At 35.7% G+C, this 22,777-nt stretch overlaps 1 protein-coding gene across 1 annotated transcript; it reads left to right on the top strand.

The window, feature by feature from the left end:
* Positions 1-238: 238 nt before the first annotated feature.
* On the top strand, positions 239-22,073 carry LOC134241466 (uncharacterized). Its single transcript, XM_062723504.1, has 2 exons — positions 239-361; positions 19,690-22,073. The coding sequence occupies exon 2, from the start codon at positions 19,698-19,700 to the stop codon at positions 20,340-20,342; it is 645 nt and encodes a 214-aa protein (XP_062579488.1). The 5' UTR covers positions 239-361; positions 19,690-19,697; the 3' UTR covers positions 20,343-22,073.
* Positions 22,074-22,777: the final 704 nt, after the last annotated feature.

Raw genomic sequence — 22,777 nt, 5'->3', positions numbered from 1 at the left:
TGCTTAATTATAAAATAGTAACAACAGAATGATATATCAACACTCACTGGAAAAAATATAGTGCAAAAATTGAGCAAAAACAATGTACCTTCAAATCAAATCATGATGATAACTAGCCATAAAAACCTCCAATCCATTAACATTTACAGCAGCAATGAAAATCAACACTCAAGTTTCGTTTTAGGTAATGCGGAACATATTTAAAATTCTGATTTGTTAGAGGTTTTTGTAGAGATGCTTTGGGAAACCGTGAATGAATTGTCTAAGGAAGAAAAAGAAGAAATAGGATGGACAACAGACGATGTGCCAGAGACTAGTTGGAATATATCAAGCCTCTTCTCAACAGATCCCAAAAGCAAAGGTAATGTTTTCCTTAAAAATACGAGGGGTGTCCCATAAAATCATAGACAGGGAACATATTTTATTTTCTCTTTGCTAAATCAAATTTCTTTCCTTGTCATAGCAAAGAGTGACATTTTATGATCATGTATTTCAAGTTTCATGACGATACCACATTTAATGAGAAAACTGTGAAAAAATAAAGAAAACGTGTAAGTGTACATCGGCGCACCTACGAAAGCAAGCGTAATTTACGTCTCTCACAATGACATGGTCCCTTTTTCTGCTTCACATGAGGCTATTAACATCTAAATGAATATTTGTTATAGTGAAAAACAACTCTTGATTAAGGGAATATTTCAAATTCACTACTGTCCGTTTTTTGAAACAAGAGTTTTAGTCAAAATTGAATTAGTTGAAAGATCACCCTACATTTGAGACACGGAGAATACACCTTGCTTGACGACGTTCATGACCCAGAACATTTCCAAATGTCTGTGTTAAAGAATCAGTACTCAACTTTACATGCAATAACTTTTTTTCGATATAGAGGAAAAACTCTTTAAATCTCATACTATAAAAAACAACTTTTCTTTACTTTATTAAAATGTAGTGTGTAATGTCCTTTCGCCACTCCTTTCCCCTGTCTCTGATGAATATAAAACATACTAAAAACAATTTATTACATTTCCGTTCGCCGGGTACGCGTTCAACGACGTCATTTTCATCAATCTCAATTCGAACAACACTTTGAAAATCATGCCACCAGTCGTCTGTTACTAAAGCTATTTACAAATGTGCTCAGTGTATGAAAATTTGACATATTATTAAGATTTTGATTCTGGTTTCAGTTATTGAAATTTTAGATCAATCTTTTACATAATACCAAAGAAATAAAAACAAATGTACATGTAATAGTTATATGCGTAAATTATTCCGAATTTTGGTCGTATGATGACAGCCCATATCGGCCTTCATATAAATCGTCCTAATATAATAAATATGAAAGATATATATTATAGAATTCACAATTTTAAAGAACATTGAATGTATTATGTCTATGCAAAATTTGGTTTGTATTGGTCATGTGTTAAAAAAGTTATTAACATTGTCTACGACATTTTAGGACAACCCTCGTATATCTATTTTTCTTTTGCAAATTTAAATTTCCGTCCCATTTAAATAGGATTTTTAGCATATATATATTTCACTGTCTGGTGTAAGAAAGCAGCGCAGAACCAAAAATGTGCAATTAAAAATCGGTTTATCATTTTTAAAACCCTGCGGAAAAGTAATTAATTTACACATTAATACTCTGTATTTTTAGAATGGAAATTAAAAATCTTAATACTGTTTTATTATCTATATTTCCTCGAATTTTGGTATTTATACTGTAGTGAATTTGTATTAATGTCGGGCTCGGCGTCGGGTTCGGAGTGCATATGTTTTGTATACGTCATAAGTCGGTTCTAATGAAAGTTTCTAAAGTATCGGACGTCTATTCGATTCCTTGGCAGCTCGGAACTCGTGGTGCACTTAGGACCCACACCAGAAGCACCACACTGGTGTCAGAAGTGTCGTAAATTTATGCAGCTAAGTTTTTGCGTGAATTTGCACTTGTTTTATTGAATATTTTACAGTCGGGTTTAATTTCGACCACGTGCGTTTCAAAGAAGTGTGAATCCGCTCCTCTGTTATTGCACGATTTTGGCGGGACAAGTCCAGATAGCCTGTTTGCGTATTTATTAAATTTTGTATCAGATTGTGTGAATCCGCATTCTGAATATTTGTGTTATTCATTGCAAAATCATCATTACATTTATCAATAGATCAAGAGGGGTAATTTTTGCTATTTATGAGTTTGTCAAGCATCACAAAATTTTTAGACAAAAACCCACTTCAAGTTCCCTCTTCCCCAATCGACAAATTGCCTGTGTTGATTTCAGATAGTTTGGGAAACTGCCTTCAAACACATCACAACACATATAATATTCCACTGCATTTTCTCACTTATCCAGGGTCACCTACTGCCACTGCAATTGATAGGGCAATACCTGAGTTAGAAAAACTGTCTAAGGGAAACAGGCCACTTGTTGTGTATGTTTGGTTAGGTGTGTGTGATATTACAAAAAAAATACATAAGGGGTCTAATCGCAGGCAAAGGCAAATTGAATTGCGATATACCTCAGTAGGCGAAGCGAGTACACACATATTGGAGCAATTTCATAGGTTAAAACATTTGGTCATCACCAATAAAGGCTCTATAAAATTCCTTACAGTTCCAGTGTACTCGGCAAAAATTTACAATTCTTACTTAGGCCATCCCCACCCTGAATATTTTGAAGCCACAGATAAGTTTCTAGTTGAAGAAATAACACTCCTTAACCAGAAAATTTTTGATCTAAATCAATCGTTAGGCCGTAACACCCTCCAATTTCACCTTGACATTGTAAAGGTCAGAGGTCGTGGAAGACAATCTTTTAATTTTAATCTCTTAAGAGACGGAATTCATCCTGATAGTAAATTGTCGGAAAAGTGGCTAAGGCGATTAGAATTGGACATAATTAAGGAGTGTTGGATTGACACAACACCAGATTTGTTAACCTTGAGTGTTGACCCACAAGAATTACTGACACTGTAATCACAAAACAAGAATTATGTCTACCGGTGACAATTTGCTCGATGACACACTAACAACAGACAATGACAATGATCATAAGTTAGAAGCTAGTTTAAAAATGTCTGTAGAAAATGGTACTGTCAGGGTGTTGGAAAAAGTTGAGAGAACCTTAGGCGACCTTTCCTTAAACATACATGAAACAAATTTGATGTTGGGGAAGCAAGATAAAACTTTTGAATCACAAATGCAAAAGATGAGAAATCAAGAGCAACTTTTGTCAAGAAGCATAGACAGACAAATGGATGTAATAAATAAACAAGAGAAACTTCTATGGGAAACAATAGAAAATCATAAAGAAATGATGAAAAGACAAGAAAGCATTTTCTTAGACATGACTCAAGGGATCACACAGGTCTTGGAGCACTCGCTTAGCCGAGGGGACAGCCCCAGGCAAATCGATGCTCAACAGGGCCACATGTCTGGATTGCTGCACAGTCGAGGGGACAGCCCCAGGCAAGTGTATGCACAACAGGACCACAAGACGGGGTTGCTGCATAGTCGAGGGGACAGCCCCAGGCTATGTCAGCATGATCAGGAGGAAAAGCGACCACAAAGTGATGAAGATTGGCTTGGGTTTTCAACACCCCACAGGCCAAACAACATGAATGGAAATGACTCATTACCATCAGGACGTGTCATGCAGAGAAACACGCACACACTACATGGCTTAGGTAGCAACAGTGCAAGTAATAGACAACCTACATCAACTCCTCTTTCAGGAGCAAGCAACGTACCATTTCAGCCACTTTTAGACACAATTAACAATTTTGAATCTTGTCGAGGCCTGGGAGCTTCAAGTTTCAAGCAAGAGTACATGCCAAGACAGAAGTTGCCAATATTTGATGGAAGTGGCGATTGGGAAGGATTTCTCCTACCCTTCAAAAGGGCTGCGCAACGCTACGCATGGACAACAGAAGAACAACTAGACCGATTCATTGAATGTCTGAGGGGGCAGGCTTCAAAATATCTATGCAGCTTACCGAGTTCTGTACAGAGCGACTTCCCTAAACTACTTAAACTTATGTCAGATCGCTTCAATAGAAAAGATCCACCTGCTACAGCAAGGAAAAGATTAGAAGAAGTGCGACAAAGGGGAGAGTCTGACGATGAATTCGCAGAGCATGTCCGGCGCTTAGTTTCACAAGCATTTCCCTCTGTGAACATTGAGCTCCAAGAAGAAATTGCTGCAGAATCCTTCCTGAAAGGGTACAAAAATTCTAAAATTGGGTATGAAGCCCTAAACAAAATGCCGAAAACTATATCTGAGGCATTAGATTATGTTATACAGTTACAGCACAACTTCAGGGCAACAATTGGCCGTGAAAATGTCCAATTTCAGCGACATTCAAGGAGAGTCTCTTGGCAAGAGGATTCCCATAACATTGGAAACGCAGAAGGGAATGCTTACGAAAACTTGCGATCACTCTCCTCAATGGACACAAAGGAAAAGTCATTAAAGGATGCGATTTTGGAATTAAAGGAGTTGATAGAGCGGAAAACAACAGAAATGAGATCCCGCCGGTCACCATCCCCCAAAAGAGGTTGTTTCAAGTGTGGGGAATTGAACCATTTCCAAAAGAACTGCCCAACTTTGAATTCACCATATCAGTCTCCTAAGAAGGATGATCACTTTAATGAACAGGAGACTCAGCAAAAATTATTCAAGATTGGAACCAAGAGTGGGAAAACAATAAGAGTACCAGTGCAAATAAATGGGGAAGAAACTCATGCAATTATTGATACTGGGGCAGAAGTAACTGTGCTATCAGAAGACTTTGTGAGGAGTAGGAGTTTAGTGTATTCTGGCGGTAAGAAAACAACAACACTTTTAAATGCAGAAAGTGGCAACAAGATGGCAGCAGTTACTGATGTTACAGTGCGAGTTGATTTGGGGAAGTCTTCAGTTGATTGGAAAGTCTGCATTGCGCCCATACATGATGAGGTACTAATTGGAATTGACCTGCTAATGGCCCTTGATGCTATTGTTTTAACAAGACAGGGTGATCTAATGGTTGGAGGAGAGCTTGTGCTTGGAAACATGGAGTCTGCAAGTGAGATACATGTCACAAGAGTTAGCGTAGATACTGACACCATACTTCCCCCACTGAGCGAGACAGTACTTAATGGATATGTCAACAAACCTGATGCACACCTTGTTGGGGTACTGGATCCTGCATCCTTAAAAAATGGTGCACATATTGGTTCTGTACTAGTAAATATGAATGAGCATATACCTGTTCGAATCTTAAACCCAACTCCCCAAGAACTTAAGTTGCCTGCAGGCACGCATTTAGGTAAATTGGTGGAAGCTGAAATGGACAAGGTTGAAGAGCACCAGCAGAAAGATGAGTGTGATGCTGTCCCAGTGCATCTGGACAACCTAATGGAGAGAGCTATAAAGGGACGTTCAGAAGGAGAAGCAAATGAAATAAAAGCCTTGTTAATGGATTATCAAGATGTTTTTGCAAAAAGTGCCAGTGATATGGGATGTTTCTCTAAGATTACTCACAAGATTGTCACAGGTGATGCTCCACCTGTACGGCAACCAGTTCGGCGAACACCTCTGGGGTTTCAAGGTGAGGAAGAACAACATTTGCAGAGCCTTCTCAATACTGGTGTTGTGGTACCTTCAACTTCTGATTGGGCATCACCTGTGGTATTGGTGAGGAAAAAAGATGGTGGGGTAAGGTGGTGCATCGATTATAGGAAGCTCAACGATGTAACAAGGAAAGACTCCTACCCACTTCCAAATATTGAGGAATGCCTGGACACTCTTGCAGGGTCAACAATTTTTTCAACTATCGACCTGCAGCAAGGATATCATCAAATTGAAGTTGACCAAGCTGATAGGAGGAAAACAGCCTTTATTACTCGCTACGGTTTATTCGAGTATACACGCATGCCTTTTGGGCTATGCGGAGCACCTGGGACATTTCAAAGGGCAATGGAGTTTATTTTGAAAGGCCTCCAGTGGAATATGGTGTTGATTTACTTAGACGATGTGATTGTTGCCAGTCGCAGTATGCAGGAGCATATTGAACACCTTAAGGAGGTCCTCCAAAGGTTTAGAGAAAGCAACCTTAAGCTGAAGCCATCTAAATGCAATTTTTTCCAGAAAAGTGTATTGTTCTTAGGACACCGAATCAGTGCAGAAGGAATTGAGGCAAACCCAGAGCTTACCAAGGTTGTACAGGACTGGCCTCAGCCTCATAATGTCAAGGACATACAATCCTTCCTAGGCCTCACTAACTATTACCGTCGGTTCATTGACAAGTATTCAGAAATAGCTGAACCACTGTTCCAGTTAACCAAAAAGGGAGTGAAATTTCATTGGGAAGCTGAACAACAAAAGGCATTTGAAGTTTTAAAAGAGAAACTAGTGTCCCCACCTGTTCTGGCTTATCCGCTAGCCCAGAATACATTTATTTTAGATACCGACGCATCTAACTGTTCAATTGGAGCAGTCCTTTCACAACTACAAGGCGACTCAGAAAAGGTCATCAGTTATGCCAGCAAGCGTCTTGGTCCAACACAATCAAAGTACTGTGTTACACGCAAGGAACTTCTTGCTATTGTCACCTTTACGCAGAAGTTCAGACACTACCTTTTAGGCAGGCAGTTTATTGTGCGGACCGACCATGGCTCCCTTACTTGGTTGTATCGTTTTAAGACACCACAGGGACAACTTGCACGCTGGTTAGAACATCTCAGCCAGTTTAACATCGTTTTTCAGCACAGGAGAGGTCTGAACCACGGCAATGCTGATGCCTTATCCAGATACCCTCTAGAAGGACCACAATGTGACTGCTACACTATTGGATCAAGATTATCTGACTTGCCATGTGGCGGATGCAAACACTGCACAAAAATACATCAGGAGTGGTCTCGATTTCACACAGACGTAGATGACGTCATACCCTTAGCAGTAAGGAGTGATTTTGGCATGGTATTTGCTAAACATCAGACAAGCCATGGAGACCAATGCTGTGATGACTCTGATCCAGGGCCAAATACTAGTTTTTGCTCTGGAGGACACAGTGTCCCCGAGCAAAGTGCGGCGATGGGTACCATCCGGAATTTAACACAGATAGATGAGGCAGTAAGTGATGATGAGGAAGAAATAGGTCCTCCTATATCCTTAAGCAAATACACAAATGAAGAATTGAGTCAGAAACAAAAGGACGACCCAGAGCTACATAAGCTTTTTAAGTGGGTGGAAGGGAAGTTTCCAAGTAATCGAGAGGAAGTATTTTCTGAGTCGCCAGCCCTTAAACACTTTTGGCTTACAAGAGAAAATCTCTCACTAAGCAATAACTGCCTTTATTACCGATGGACGTTTCCAGAGGAGACCCGACTATTATTCATCGTGCCTGAGGCAATGAAGAAGGAAATTATAGACATCGCCCACTGTTCACCATTATCGGGACACCCTGGAATTAAAAGAACTATTCAGCGCCTTCGACAGACCTTCTACTGGTTTAATATGACGGATTGGGTGAAAACTTTTGTTGGAGCATGCGAAAAATGTGCGCTAAGTAAAAAGGCTAACAAGACAAATAGATCCTCATTGCAGCAGTACCAAGCTGGATCACCCATGGACAGAATACAGCTGGATATACTAGGACCCTTTCCTTTATCTAAAAAGGGAAATAAATATATCCTTGTTCTTGTCGACCAGTTTTCGAAATGGACGGAGTGTTATCCACTTGCCAACCAGACAGCGGAGACTATTGCCAATGTACTAGTGAAGGACTTTATTGCCCGCTTCGGGGTGCCTCTAGAACTTCACACGGACCAAGGGCGGAACTTCGATAGTGACCTGATGAAAAGACTATCAGAGTTGATGGGCTGGGCAAAAACAAGAACAACCCCCTACCACCCTTCTTCAAACGGGCTCGTGGAGAGATTTAACAGGACCTTACTTCAGATGATGCGATGCTTTGTCAGCCAGAATCAGGAAGACTGGGACGAACACCTTCCCTTGCTTGCGGGGGCATATCGAAGTACTCCTCATACCAGTACTGGCTTCACACCCAATAGACTGATGTTAGGTCATGAAGTCCATCTTCCTCAAGAGGTGATATTGGGCTTACATTCAGCAGAGCAGGATGAAATACCATACCTGGAGAAACTACGATCGTCAATGAGGAAATGTCAAGAAATAGCTCGAGGAAACTTGAAGAGTGCATCGATAGGACAAAAACGATTACACGATTTGCGTGTGTACGAGAGGTCCTACGACATTGGTGATTTAGTATACATACGGGACGACTCAAAGAAAGTAGGCAAGAGTCCTAAACTACAACCGTTATGGAAAGGGCCTGCAGTAGTTGCTAGAAAGTTGGGTGCAGTGCTGTATGAAGTTATCACAAAGAAGGGATGCACAGTACTGCATCATGACCGCCTCAAGCCTTGCCACCAAGAAACACTGCCCAGATGGATATCGAAAGCACGAAGACAGCTCCAGTATTGTGTCAACTTTAAGGAAAAGGACCCTCAAGCAATCTCACCAGAAGATGCTGATGTTCCAGGCGAGACAGAAGACAAGTCAGAGGAAACTGCAGTAGAAGAGAACTGGGTGGTACCTGATATACCCATACAACATGAAGCTGAAAAGGAAACAGTTCCTTCAGGACCGGCTACACCGGAGAACCAGGATAGCGATGCGGAAGACCAACAGAGGACCAACGAGACCACTACTAGATGTGGAAGAAAGATTCAACCTCCGTCAAGATACACGTCCTAAAGCAGCTTTAAATATCAGAACAATTAACTAATGTTTATTTTCTTTGCTTTCATTTCATGTATTATTCCTTTTAGAAAAAGGGGAGTAGTGTAGTGAATTTGTATTAATGTCGGGCTCGGCGTCGGGTTCGGAGTGCAAATGTTTTGTATACGTCATAAGTCAGTTCTAATAAAAGTTTCTAAAGTATCGGACGTCTGTTTGATTCCTTGGCAGCTCGGAACTCGTGGTGCACTTAGGACCCACACCAGAAGCACCACAATACTTTAACAAATGTGAATTTCATACAGTTTTATATACACCAGGTTGAATTCCGACTTTCTGAAAAATGGCGGCTGCGTTGGCCCAGGCGGCGCACTGGACTATGATCAAGTCTTCTCATTTTGAATTCACTCCTTCAGAAATGTACAAGTCATAAATGTTTGATATACAAGGGAATGTTTTCTGGTCCCCATTATTAAAAATGAATGAAATGGTTTCTCTATGTATATGTATAACGGATATAAAAATGAAGACAGGATTAAACCTTTGACAGGAGTGCCACTGTGCAATTCCATTAGGGACAGACAAAAAGCCCGTAGAAATAAAGGGTTTTCAAATTATTAAAATTTCATACCAGAATATGCATATACATGTACTTTTTTTTTTTACATATTTTAATGTTTGATCATATCATAGTAATTAACTTATTTTACATTAATAACTATAATCGTTTTTATCAATCAAAGAATTTGATTCTGGTAATTGGAATATTTCTTCAAAAATTTGAACGGTTGACATTTGTCTTTTTTGACTTTGTAGATTACTCCAGGTGTATAGTTAGAGAATGATGTCACTTAAAATCTTATTGCTCAAATTGTTTAAAGTGAACATTCTAAAACTTAGTAATGTATCTGCGAATTAATTTTATAAAGGGGTCGGCAGGGGATGCTCACTCCCCCATGACAATGATCCCACCTCTGATGTTTCGGGGTCCGTGTTCGCTCTCCTTTAATTTTGTATTGTTTTATGGTCTTTGAGATGGAATACTGTTTGTTATCTCCATATCTTTCTTTTAACCACCGAATTTGATCTCTGTTGGTGGACAATTTGTTCCCGAGGATACTTGTCGTCCGGTACCTATTCATTCATGAGTACACAGAATAACGAAATGATACTGGCAGGCGCGTCGCCCAGTATAGAAACACGTCACTCCTTTGGGTCTATAAGGGACACAGACTCAAGGAGTTCATTTGGTGCCCCTCGGATAATCCTCAGGGATATAAAACATATGTCATATGTACAGTCTTCAGATTCCCAGTTTTGGTATAAAACCAATACACCAAATTGAAAGAATGGAGGTTTCTATTACAAATATATTTTCCGATCCCATGTCTTCTGTTTCAAAATGTTCTGTTTCGAAGCTGTAAAACCTGTGATATTTTGATAACTGACACTTATTTCACGAGTAATCTTACTGGACAGAGCGTCTAAACCTAAACTTGGGAAAATCTGAACTGCAAATCTTCTAATGTTGTCTGTGGAATACAATGTAATCTGTGTGGACTTGTTTATGTCGGTGAAACCAAGGAATCGCTTAACAAAAGAACATCAGGTGATTGATTTCAAATTAATCATGGTGGTCAGCAGCTTTTATACAAACATTTTAATTCACCTCATCATTCTTTTTTATCAATGAAAGTTAGAATTCTCGAAAAGATTTATCACCACATAAAAAGTCCGTCCCTGAGTACACCTTTTCGTAGACAAAGAGAAGAATTTTGGATTAGAAAACTAGGGACAGCCTTTCCCTGTGGATGTAATGATAATGTCAATAGTGTTGGATATCTTTCCAGTCTGCAGTGTAATAATGTAAATGTGATGGGACTTTTTAACCATACTTAGAGACGTAAGCGTAGTCGTGGGCATCGTTCGTACAATTCACCTGCAATACACGACGTGTCTTTTGATTCATTACTACCTTATGTAAATCAACAGTTAGGTCTACATCATATTTGAACAAAACTTTACTCTGTCCCTTTGAAACTTTTAAATAGTTTCCTTGAAAAGGTCAAGGAACATCCAATTTGAATATAGACTCGGATCTGTGAATATGGATATTGCATATCATAAGCTCTTTCAACCCGCACGCTTCACGGAAGAAAATGCAGCAAAAACAATCCGTCTTTCCTTTAACTTTAATATGCCAATAAAGGAATTGACGCGGTTAATATAAGGAATATTCTTAATCACAAAAGGGTCCAGTCTTCTATTCCACCACATTTCAAATTAAAGACTACACCTTGTATTTCCTACAAATATGCATCGACCATTGCTTCCAAATTTTTCAATTACAAAAACACTTTACATGGCCTGGATACCGACTATCTGAAACATAATCTGTTCTTCTTCGCCCTATAACTATAGTCCTGCTGGACACGTTATTACAAGTGACATAAATATAGTTCGTAATGAGGACCTTTGATCACTTATTTTAAAAGGTCCTAAATATAGGGATCCCCGATCCTTCAACTGGCGTCGGAATTTCATAAATGTTATGGATTCTGTTGAAAATTACGCCAGACGATGGGCCAGATATGAAAAAGAAGACATTGACACCTTGTCGGAATGGATTAAATGTATCAGATCCATGTTAAAATCCTGTATTAAAAGTTTGGAGGGCAATATGAAAACCATATACCCTTCTGTGTTCGATGAACCAGAAGGGAAAAAGGAGTTAGATAGATTACACGATCAGTATGTACTGGTACCTGCCGACAAAGCAGGTACCAAGATTGTCTTCGTTTGTAAGACTCATTATAAAAATTGCGTTCTAGAAGAACTCTGATTTAATTCTACAAATGGTAATCCTACTTATACTCATACTTTCCTTTCTAGGGAATAAATTCTTCAAAATAACTTGTCAGTTTTGAAGTTTGGAATACTTTCAATATTCCACAGAGCCAAAATGAACTACCTTATGTATATTGAATTCCAAAACTTCATACGAATCCTTACAAACAAAGATACATTGCAGGTTTCAGTAAATGTTTAACCAAAGCTCTTTCGTTACTCCTCACTATATACAAGATATTGACAGTAGTGAAGGAAAAACTTCAAGACTACTCTGCAACTATATATTCAAGAAGTGGTGTGAATCAGATGTAAATACTAAAAAATTCTAAGCAACTTTTGGACAATTTTAAATCACAAAATTTTACAAAAATCAACAGCTTAAAAGCTTACGGATTTTCACTTGCGGTTCGGACTCCCAGGATTAGGTAAAGACTTCTCAGGTGACCTATAAGGCCCGTGGGCCTTTTGTTTATTGCAAGTATTTATTTTTACCTTTATTATTGTGATGAATCGTCTGTCAAATCAGCTTTAACAGATGTTTAGAATCAATCGCCAGTCTTATCAGCTTCGGGCTCTTTGGAATTAAAAACAAACAGCACAGTGGCAATGAACTCAAGTTGCCAAATGCATCTTAGGCCATAAAAACAAACCTTTGTCATTGCGCTAGTTGATGAAATGATCTGGACTTGAGAATGATTTCAACATACATAAACGCCAACTGACTTACAAGGTTTCTACCTTCACTTTCATATCAGTACATAACAAAACATACAGAAAGAAAACAAAGGATCACTTCGTTCTAAATAGGTATTTGACCTATAGGACCGGGCTTGGTTCTTCTCTCTACAAAAACCTTGTCGATTTCCGTTCTGATTAATGACTTTAGACTGAATACATAATAACAATTTGTTTTTCTTAAATCTTTATTTCAGTGAGTAGAGATAGGAAGAACTCTTTTTTTCTGAGTTTATTTTTTATTTCCAAATGTAATAATTTATATTTTTCTTTACTTCTCATTGTGCATACATGTAATGGTAATGTATACTGTCTCTGAAATTCTATTCTTTATGTTTAGGCTTTATTTATCAGTGGATATTATAAAACATGTCATATTAATGTGTGCAAATTATGTAAACCTAAATGAAATCAAAGGAAAACAGTTACTGATATATACGTAGCCAAAGTCAATGTGATCAAATTCTAAGGAATATCATCGCATTTCAATGCTGCCAAGAATACCTGTATGGAGTAACATAAAGTGAGCTTGTCCTCGGAGAAAGTGTGCTTATATTGTTCCGCCTGACTGACGACTGGACATTGGATTGTCACGATCTTAGCTCTCTTAAGGATGAATTCTTCTGATCAATTTACCCCAAGTGGGTCTTCGTACTTAGACATGTCGTAAAATTCAAACTGATATCAATTTACAAAGAAGTTTTTAAAGTTTTTATGATTTATATGTTTAACTTTATTTATTTTTAAATAAAAAATCTTTCTATGTTGTATAAATGACCAACACGTGTGCAAAATTACGATATTTACGACATAGGCCTAAGAAAGTCGACAAGTGAAATCGACATCGAGAGGGGAAGACTCAAGAAGACGGGATCGCCCGTTTCAAAGCGACAGGAATGCCGAATGGCACTCCATTAAAAGAGCCAACCGACAGAAATTTTAAAACATTAAAAAAATTGTCGAGATCACAATTAAGCCTACAGGAACATTCTCGAAAGCGGTACCCAAACATGCCAGCCAAGAGCACCGAAGTGTGTTGACGCAGTGGAAAAGCGAAAATGTAAGTTAACAATGCTTTCAAACTTATTGAAAATAGCAATGTTTATGCGTTAAAGATACAAAGGTTTCAAAATACATAGTATACTGTAACACCGCAAACTCAAACATAGCATAAACATGTTACATGTACGTAACGTTAGGCCTAAGGTCTCCAGAGGCGTGTAGACGACGTACATTCGTATTATCTTTTTTATTACAACTTTAGCTTTTAGTATATGATAAATTACCTTTGATATTGTAAATGCAGAATCTCTATCTCAAATTTATAGACATACCGTAAGAAAAAAATAAGATAATTCTATAATTTTTAGCTGTTTACATTCGGTAAGAAACTAGGTCGCTTCATTCTATGGCGGCCTATGCGGGTTAAAAAAATGGAATATTTCTGAAACATCATGGAACATGTAGAAATTATTTTAGTCTTAACTTCAGGCCTGGGTTCATAAAAACAAAGTCAGATAGACAAAATAATGATTTTACATTTTTTGAACAATGATATTACCAGTAAATTATAATCTAATTTTTTTCTAAAATAATTTTTTACAGGTAAGTCTTGTTTCCACAAGAATCACTAATGAAGGCTTTTAGAAGAGAGCAGGGTTTAAGAACCACTAAAATCAGATGGAGAAAACCATAAAAAATCAGATTGAGAAAGTGGGACTGGATTTAACTAATCATTGGGAAGCCACCATCCAACACCACAAACCAGGACCCAATCTGGAACCCCAGGCCAAGAGAAAGAGAGGCCATCCAACAGACTATTGTGAAGTTTTATGTGTTAATTGATTACTTTTTGTTCTTAAAAATCTTTTCTTAACAAAATTGTAAATATTACCTGAAATTATCACACTAATTTTGAACATTTGGTGAATAAAACACATACTTTGATGCCTAAATGCTTGATTTATTTTCATTAAATGCTGCAAAAGAAACATGGGGTGGGGATATAAAAAATATCAAAACTTTCTTATATGTGCACTAACCCCTACTTTTCATGCTATGAAAAGAAGCCATAATACGTAAAGAAACTGTACAACAATTTTCTTAAAAAGTTTAATTGTAGAAATATGTTTTTTTTTTTTGGTTTTTCGAGCAATTTTATAGGGAAAAATGGGCCTAATTTTGACATGGGTGAACAACATTTTTGGGTACAAGTTATCTAATTGGTATTTATTTGGTCATATTTTGTTTAAAAAATCAACTTTGCAATACTTTCAAGTTAATTTAAGCCAAATTAAGTTTTAATTCACTGTATTTATCAGTTTTATGAGGTATTTTATTGTCTAGTAGCATTTTTAAGGAAATTTCCCATGCTCTATTTTGGCCTATGTTCAAAGGGTTGAACCTCTCTTAGATGAACACTAACATACATTTTTCTTGTCTTTAAATTATTCCTTGGATATTACACTTTCAGAAAAATATAAGCATTTGAAAAGTTTAATGCACGTTTTTTTCCGCGTATCACAAGAATACATCCTTAAGGGTTTCTTATATCAAGTATGAGCATACAAGAAGGATAGATAATTGAAAGAAAATGCACAAGTCTATAAAAAAAAAATAAAATATTCTTTGAAAAAGCGAAAAAATAAAACTTTAAAATTGTGGTACCAGGTGGATCCCCGACTTAAAAAAAAGTAACGATAGGGTTTAAGTTAACGCATATATCAACTGAGCTAGTCTGACTTAAACATTGTATGGCATAATTTTTAAGCAGATTATCAAAATCAGGTCTCCTTATTTTTTGTAGGTTTTTTTTGAATTTCTTAAATTATTCTTTACATCCGAACCTATCAAAATATCACAGTTTTATTTAGGGGCAGGCCTGCCCTGAAGGACTTCTAGGCCAAAATACATGCAAAAATCAATGCGTTGACGGACAAAATGGTGTTTTGACCAACTTTGGAGTTTTATTGTAAAGTAGTAAATAATAAATATTAGGTATAAATTACAAATTTAAAAAAGAAATAGACACACACACACACATATATATATATATATATATATATATATATATATATATATATATATATATATATATATATATATATATATATATATATATATATAGTAGAAAACAACAAATAAATATAAATTTTTAAATGTCACTTTTTTCCGGGAAATTGTCTTCTCGTAAAGCGTCAATTCTTTTGTCAAAGTGAATACATCCTGTTATAAAATATTAATGCCTTAAGCCTAACATAACAGTAATGTTTCTCATTCATTCAGAAACAAATTTATCCAAAATTATTAATGTAAGCTTTACGAAATGCATTGATTTCTAACAATTACATGCATTCTGCAAGTGATAAGAGTATCACTCGGTTATAACGTAGTTACTGCTACGCTTGCTTTATCCGTAATTCGTTTCATCCGTGTTCATACTAACCGAGTTTTACTGTATAAAGAAAGTTTATACGCACTTGTAACTATCATAAAATAATACTTAACCATTATTTATCAAAAGTCTTAAAATAATATTGTTAAATGATCACTTGCATTTTCCAAACACCCAACACGTCTGCTGTAGCATTGAAAATGACGTATAATTTTATCCGATAAAAGACAAAAAGGGAAAGGAAGGGGGGTGAACAGAGTAGAACTTTACATATAATTACTAAAATATTCTTTTGAATAAATGTACATTTAAATTTATCTTGACATATATATTATTGAAATTGCAATTTTACTTGAGTATAACAAGGGTAAATGAGTGAAAACTTTCATATGATTCTCATATGATCAGTTTCAAATGATTCTCATGTGACCACCGTCAAAATATTCATATGATTTTCATATGCAGGGCCTTTCATATGAGAATCATAAATTACTGCATATGACTTACATATGTGTATTCATATGATTCTCATATGATTTGCCACATATGATTCTCATATGATTGTATTTACATATGATTCATATATGATCCACATATGACCCTTATATAAAAGACAATGCATATGTGGATCATATGTGGCTATATTGCCTATGTAGTCATCAGTGCCTAATTTTCTCGCGTAGCAAGTATCGTTGTAGATAAGGCCCTTTTTGGATAAAAAGATCTGGAAAGAGAGATTAACAACATGAAATATATCTTATGAATTTAAGGGGGATGTACGGCCACCTTTTAAAGTGCAGTGAGAACAAAATGTAAACATTTCTTCAAATGCTAAAGTACATTATATTTTGATCAAATTTTAAACCTTTATGATAAAGATACAATAAATATGCATAAATGAATGCATGTTGTGCATATATAATCTGTACTTTTGCAGAAAAATGCTTTTGATATGCTCCTTAGAACTGCGCAGCTACAGAATTCAGCAGAGCCTTAAAAAATCCAAAAAAATACGCAAACTGTTCATTAATGTTCTCTCTACAACCATTTGTTGAGAAAATGTCTAAATTTTGCACTTTTAAATGATAATTTTAAGTTCAAAACAAGGTATCGTTGTCTTCAAAAAGAGTGTAAAGAACACTGAAAGTAGTTCATTGATAGCAGCACGTGGTCTATTTTTAGCACATAATTTTGTTTTCCAGACCTCGTCTTAATATGGAGGGACATAACAATCTTTAAATGTAGAAGAGAATTACAGTTCCAAATATTTCAAATAATATGAACACTTTTAAAAGAGGAATTGTGTTATAGTGTGGCTTGAAGTAATTTATTTAGTATTATTATCGAACAGTTGTTAAATAGTGTACGTATTGAATAAACTCTTTGATTCCGGGTAAGGAAAAATGAGCACCATCAAAGTTTAAAATTAAGAGTTTGTAAGTTTGCCACAGATAACTTATAATATATCTATCAAAAGTTTTATTATCACCGATGAAACACAAAGAAATTAACCACATAAAATCGATATGAAAAACCTTGTGTTAGTATCAACTAATACGAGGGGTGATCAAAAAAATCTCGAACTATCTCTATATCTATACAAAACCACAATTTAGATTAGAAACAAATTTGGTACACACTCAAGTTCCATAAATAGCATATGCTGAATAAAGTATTGCTCACAATGTGAAAATGAAGTCATCATGCATGTACTTGTGACGAAAAATGGTTGTCTCAGTGGAACTCATTCAACAAACGACTAAAATATTTATGGTATATCTTAAAAATGCCTTTGAAGTAACGTACTTTTGTATAAGAATTTGTTCATAGTTTATTAAGACAAATGACTTCCTACTAATTCAATCAATGATTGGATAGATCGTTTTAGTGAAGGAAGGCAGATGGTTGAATATGATACTTGTTATGTTGCCCGGTGAAAGCAAGTTTGAAAAGGGGTCTGTTTTCAATTAAGCAATATGCTATCAAACATCTCCAATTTAGACTTTCAGATTTTAGAAAAATACTTTATTATTTCAACAATAATATAACTATCAAATACCTAAGATATCGTTTACTTTTGATCACCCCCCCCCCCCCCGTATACTCTGTCAAATAAACATTTACAATTTTCATTACAGTGGAGCAACATTTGAAAAGGAATAAAATCATTCAGAGTGGGTTAGGAGATTTAATGAATAAAATTATTTTTTCTATTTGCCCATTTTGTCAAAATTACAATTTTACAGAGTAAAGAAAAAAATCAACATATAATTAAATATTTTATACCATCTTTAAAATGACGTTAGGTGGACCTCCCAACTCAGGGAAAATTATTGGGTCCGTATTTATAGAAATTTAAACATATTTGTTGACGGAAGAAAAAAAAATCCTGTAATTGGATGTAAAATAAAATTGAGTCGGGCCATTTCTAGGCAGTAGATCGGGAGAGAGGACAACCAAATATTTTTATAACAAATGGTCATATAAGGCTAGTACATGTTCCATCACATACTTAGTAATGCAAGATTTTTTAAATCTTTGGCACTATTTTGAAAAAAGAACATAGGATTTTCGGAAAGGGGGGGGGGGGGTATTCTCTCATTTTTTTTTGCGATGATAGACATAGCATATGCAATGGACCTTTGTTTGCAAACATTGTGATTGCTTCTAAATTTCAAAGAAACAACTCAATATATTTTATCAAGCTTCGTATGTTCAATAAGCGAGAGCTTATAACGTAGTCAACATAATGAGACATGATGCGCTTTTATGTCCAAACATTACTCCATACAATGTGTTGGTCATTGCAAACAATCAAGTTCAGCTCATCAAGTTATTTACGTGGGGTGCCTGAAGGAAATCCTTTAACAGCCTATTTTTTCTATCTAACTGCTAAACAAAATAGACATATGTACCAACTTTTCGAATGTAAGACATGCAATTGCAATTTGTTTTTCATGCACCGGATATTGTTTAACATTTTCAAATTAAATGCTAAGCATCCTCCTTGCAGTGCCCCATTTCAAAATAACTTCTATCGCCACAGAAAAAAGACCCGACGTAAACACATATGTTTAGGGCATTTTTTAGCTTTTTTCTTGAGTTTTAAAGAAACCAACAAATTATCAAGACTTGTTCCGCGAAAAATTAAATATAATCATGGTAATCAACGCATCTATCCACAGCAGATATATGCACATGCCAACCACGTGCTCAGTGTAATAATATTACCTAGGAAACTCGAGCTGCGAACAGAACAGTTTTTCCCGATTTGCTCTAGTGGGGTTAAAATAGCGTTTTTTCATTAATCAGACGAAGCGATGCAACAAATAAAAGTAGTAAGTAATATACCTAATGATTATAACTTATTAATTTCTTGTCTTGATGTTATTATGGTCGCATTTATTCTAAAATCAATGTAATTCGAACTCTGTGTGACAGAGGAATGGCGGGCGAAATAAACATATGGCCTCAGGAAGACACACATATGAAAAATCAAATTTTCAAGAATTTTAGATAATGACAAGAAAAAAGCGAAACAAATGGTTGTAGCCATATTATAAATGAATCAAACTAACGCCATTTTCAATGCATTTTTCATCTCGTGAATGCTGTAGCTGCGCAGTTCTACCATGATTAATTTCCTCCTAATTAAAACAAAATAAACTTAATTATTTACTAATTTTGGTCTCTAACAGTAGGTAACTAGTGCATTAACACTTTGAGTAACTTTGGGCTCGTTTAGACGAGTATTAAGCGCATTCTTGGCATTTCTTATTTCATACCAGACTAGATCCAATTGGCTTGTACATCCCCCTTAAGAGGGGTTCTTGTTTGTTTAGTTGCAAAGAAAGTCTTCATATCAAAATTTTATGGTAGGAAAATCCAAATACATGGATCCTGCTAATTTAGAATGAGTAGGGTATCGATTTCAGTATTTAATTTTCTTTGTCTTTTTTTCAGGCAAAATCATGGAACTGGTGAATTTAGTAACTGGGCTATATGAAATCAAATTTGAATTTTTAAAGGAAGTAGATGTAGGAAGAATTGTCAAATTCAAACCTGATATAGCGTTTGCATCTCCAGAATATGATGTGTTAGTCTTAGAGCTTGAAGACCACAAGTTTGAGTTGAAATGTCTTGGTCTAGTGGAAGATAATGCTTGTAACGAAAAGCTCCACGTGTTTGGTCACCCAAGTGGAAAACCGCTTCAACATGACCCTGCATGTACAATCCTTAAGGAGGATACAGATCTTTCTGAATTAAAAAAAGAAGGAATTGCTTTCTTTAAAAAAGAATGTAAAAGTTTGGAAGAAAAGGATATAGAGGAATCTTATTCCCCGTGTGTTATCTCTAAAGACAAAATTTTATTTCATAGCTCCTGTAGCACAGCTCATGGTGCGTCCGGTGCCCCACTCATTATCGTATGTAATGGAAGCCCAAAAGTGTACGGGATGCTTCTATGTGGACACCCCGGTGTATTTTATAATTATTTTAATGGACGCTTGAAACGTCTTGATCTGCTGGTCGAGTCTGGAATCTCCATGAAAAAAGTCAGGTCTTTACTTAAATCCTTTATACCAAACCTGGAAAAGGATTTGTTCCGCGATGTGTGATATTTGATTTTTTTTTTCTCTTGTTTCTTGTCAGGACGAAGAGGTTGTTGGAATTTTTGATATTTTTTTACATTCATTTACACCTCCCATGTTGAAGAGTTCCACAATAGTCTGCTTTGAATAATTCGTACTATAGTTTATTCCTATAGAAAATAGTAGTAGAATGAAATGTTATGATATATGACGTCTTACAAAAGTGCTTTTGTGACTATATTTTTTTTTATATTTTTGTCATATATTCCAAACTCTCGGATTGGAGTAATCTTAATTACATAATCAACTAGTGTATATAACATTATATACACTTGAGTAACTATTTATATATTATAAAAAGCATATCGATTTTATCTAGATATGAAAATAATTTTCTGAAAAGCAACAGTAATGCTAAATTGTAAACAGCTAAGACAATGTATGGCCTGCTTTTTCTTTTAAAAAACAATTATGCTTACAAATCCTATTTGTAATTGTGATGTCCTATGATAAGTATGAGACATAAAGATAAGTGGGAGAATCTATATAATTTTAAAACAGAATAGGGAAGTTTTTTCTTCAAAAATCGATATAAAATATAAATAAAGAAAATCCCCTAAACTACTTTATCAGTACGAGAAAACACACGTTACATTAAACAGACTACTAGTAATTAATTTAATCTCTAATCTTTCAGAATGAAAACCAGAGATAAAAGTCGTCATAATTTTGTCAATTTTTGTAAACCCAAAGAAAGGTGCATATCGTTATTCCCCGATCATGACAAGGAGCACACGGCGGGTATGACCAGTCAACAGAGGATGCTCACTCCTCCATGGCAACCGATCCTACATCTAATGTTTCGGAGGTCCGTGTTTGCTCTGCTCCTAATCTCTATAAATATTGTTTTAAGGATTTTGATATTGAATACTGTTCGTTATCTCCATATCCGTCTTTCATCATCTTGTAAATAAATATAAACATAATTCTGTATAATATTTAATATTTGAAACATAGAACAAAAAAAAGATATTGCTTTTTTCTGGTTACCGTTTATACGATGATTTACCAACCTTCTAAGTACAATAATCATCTTGACCTTTGGTCTCGGTGAAAATTGTACTCCTCGGGTATCAAATTTTAAAAACATTGTATCGACCTCAAAATTAATTGCAATAATATGAATATGAGAACACTACATGTCATTGCAATTTATGGAAGCAAGTAAACATACTATTTGTATCTAACTATTTTGGGACAGGGAAACCATTCGTTTACATAAAGTTTAAGGTATGTTAGAATGCAAAATGTAAAAACAACGCTTTCTGATATAAATTGCAGCTGCTAGTATATTTTTTTCCTTGGATATGTCAAATCAAAGATGTTTGGTTTTGGGGATTCTTTTCAGTGTAAACATTTTACATGTAGCTTTAAATAAAATATCTTTGTTCCACTAGAGTTTTTATGACTGTATTATTTTATGGCACCATTATTATAGATTTTCTCCATTTTTTTTTCTCCGAGTTTAGGTGTACGTTTTTAAAACTGTCAGTGAATTGTAGTACATGTATTTTGTTCGTGCATTGATATGTTTAGCAAAGATACAAGAATACTGGCTATTTGAATAACAAAAGCTGATTGATGATCAGTAGATATTTAAATTTTCAAAATTATTCTTTTTTATTATTTCCCATCTCTCTGATTAGCTGGGATGCAACAATATACGAAAAATACTATGTTCTGTTCACCAGCATGTGACCCCCCTCCCCCCGCCCCCCCCCCCCCCCCGGTAAACATAGGGATTTATTTTTCTCTATGTTGGACGATAAATAGATTGAAAAATCCAAATATATGCAAAGCGTTTTGAAAGGGTTTTTTTTTTTTTACTTGCAACCGCCTTCCATAATACTTAGACTCTTAAGACCTTGAGTAACGTTGATTGTGCGTGTGAATGGGCATGTGATAACTTGCAGTCTATGGATGCAAGTTCATACAGTGAACCTGTTTAATTCGACATATACTGGGAGACAAAATTTATGTCGGAATAGACGAGGTGTCGGATTTAACAGTGTTAGAACATGGAAAATCAAAAAACTGGGAAAGAAATTTTACGTCGGAATTCATTGTGTGTCGGATTATTCAGGTGTCGGCTCAGACAGATTCCACTGTATATTTCTTTCTTATATTATGATATTTAGGAAGGGTAAATTGAAATTCATGGATATAACCTCCTGTCGTAGTAAGTGCTAAACGTAAAAAGATCCGCCACAATGGTTAAAGTGGCAAGAATAGGACAGAATGTGCAGTCCTTCACCAACAAAAGGTGATATCTACATTTGAATGCATTTCTCGACATGAGGCGTTTAACAAAAAAAAAAAAAACAAAAAAACAAAAACAAAAAAAAAAAAAAACAACAAACAAAAAACAAAAAAAATTATTTACGGAAAATACATACTATAGA

Source organism: Saccostrea cucullata, unplaced genomic scaffold (assembly GCF_032062105.1).
Source record: "Saccostrea cucullata isolate Sc308-1 unplaced genomic scaffold, CSIRO_AGI_Scuc_v1 ctg2914, whole genome shotgun sequence".
Taxonomy (NCBI): Eukaryota; Metazoa; Mollusca; class Bivalvia; order Ostreida; family Ostreidae; genus Saccostrea; species Saccostrea cuccullata.
This window is presented reverse-complemented; position numbering and strand designations above follow the sequence as displayed.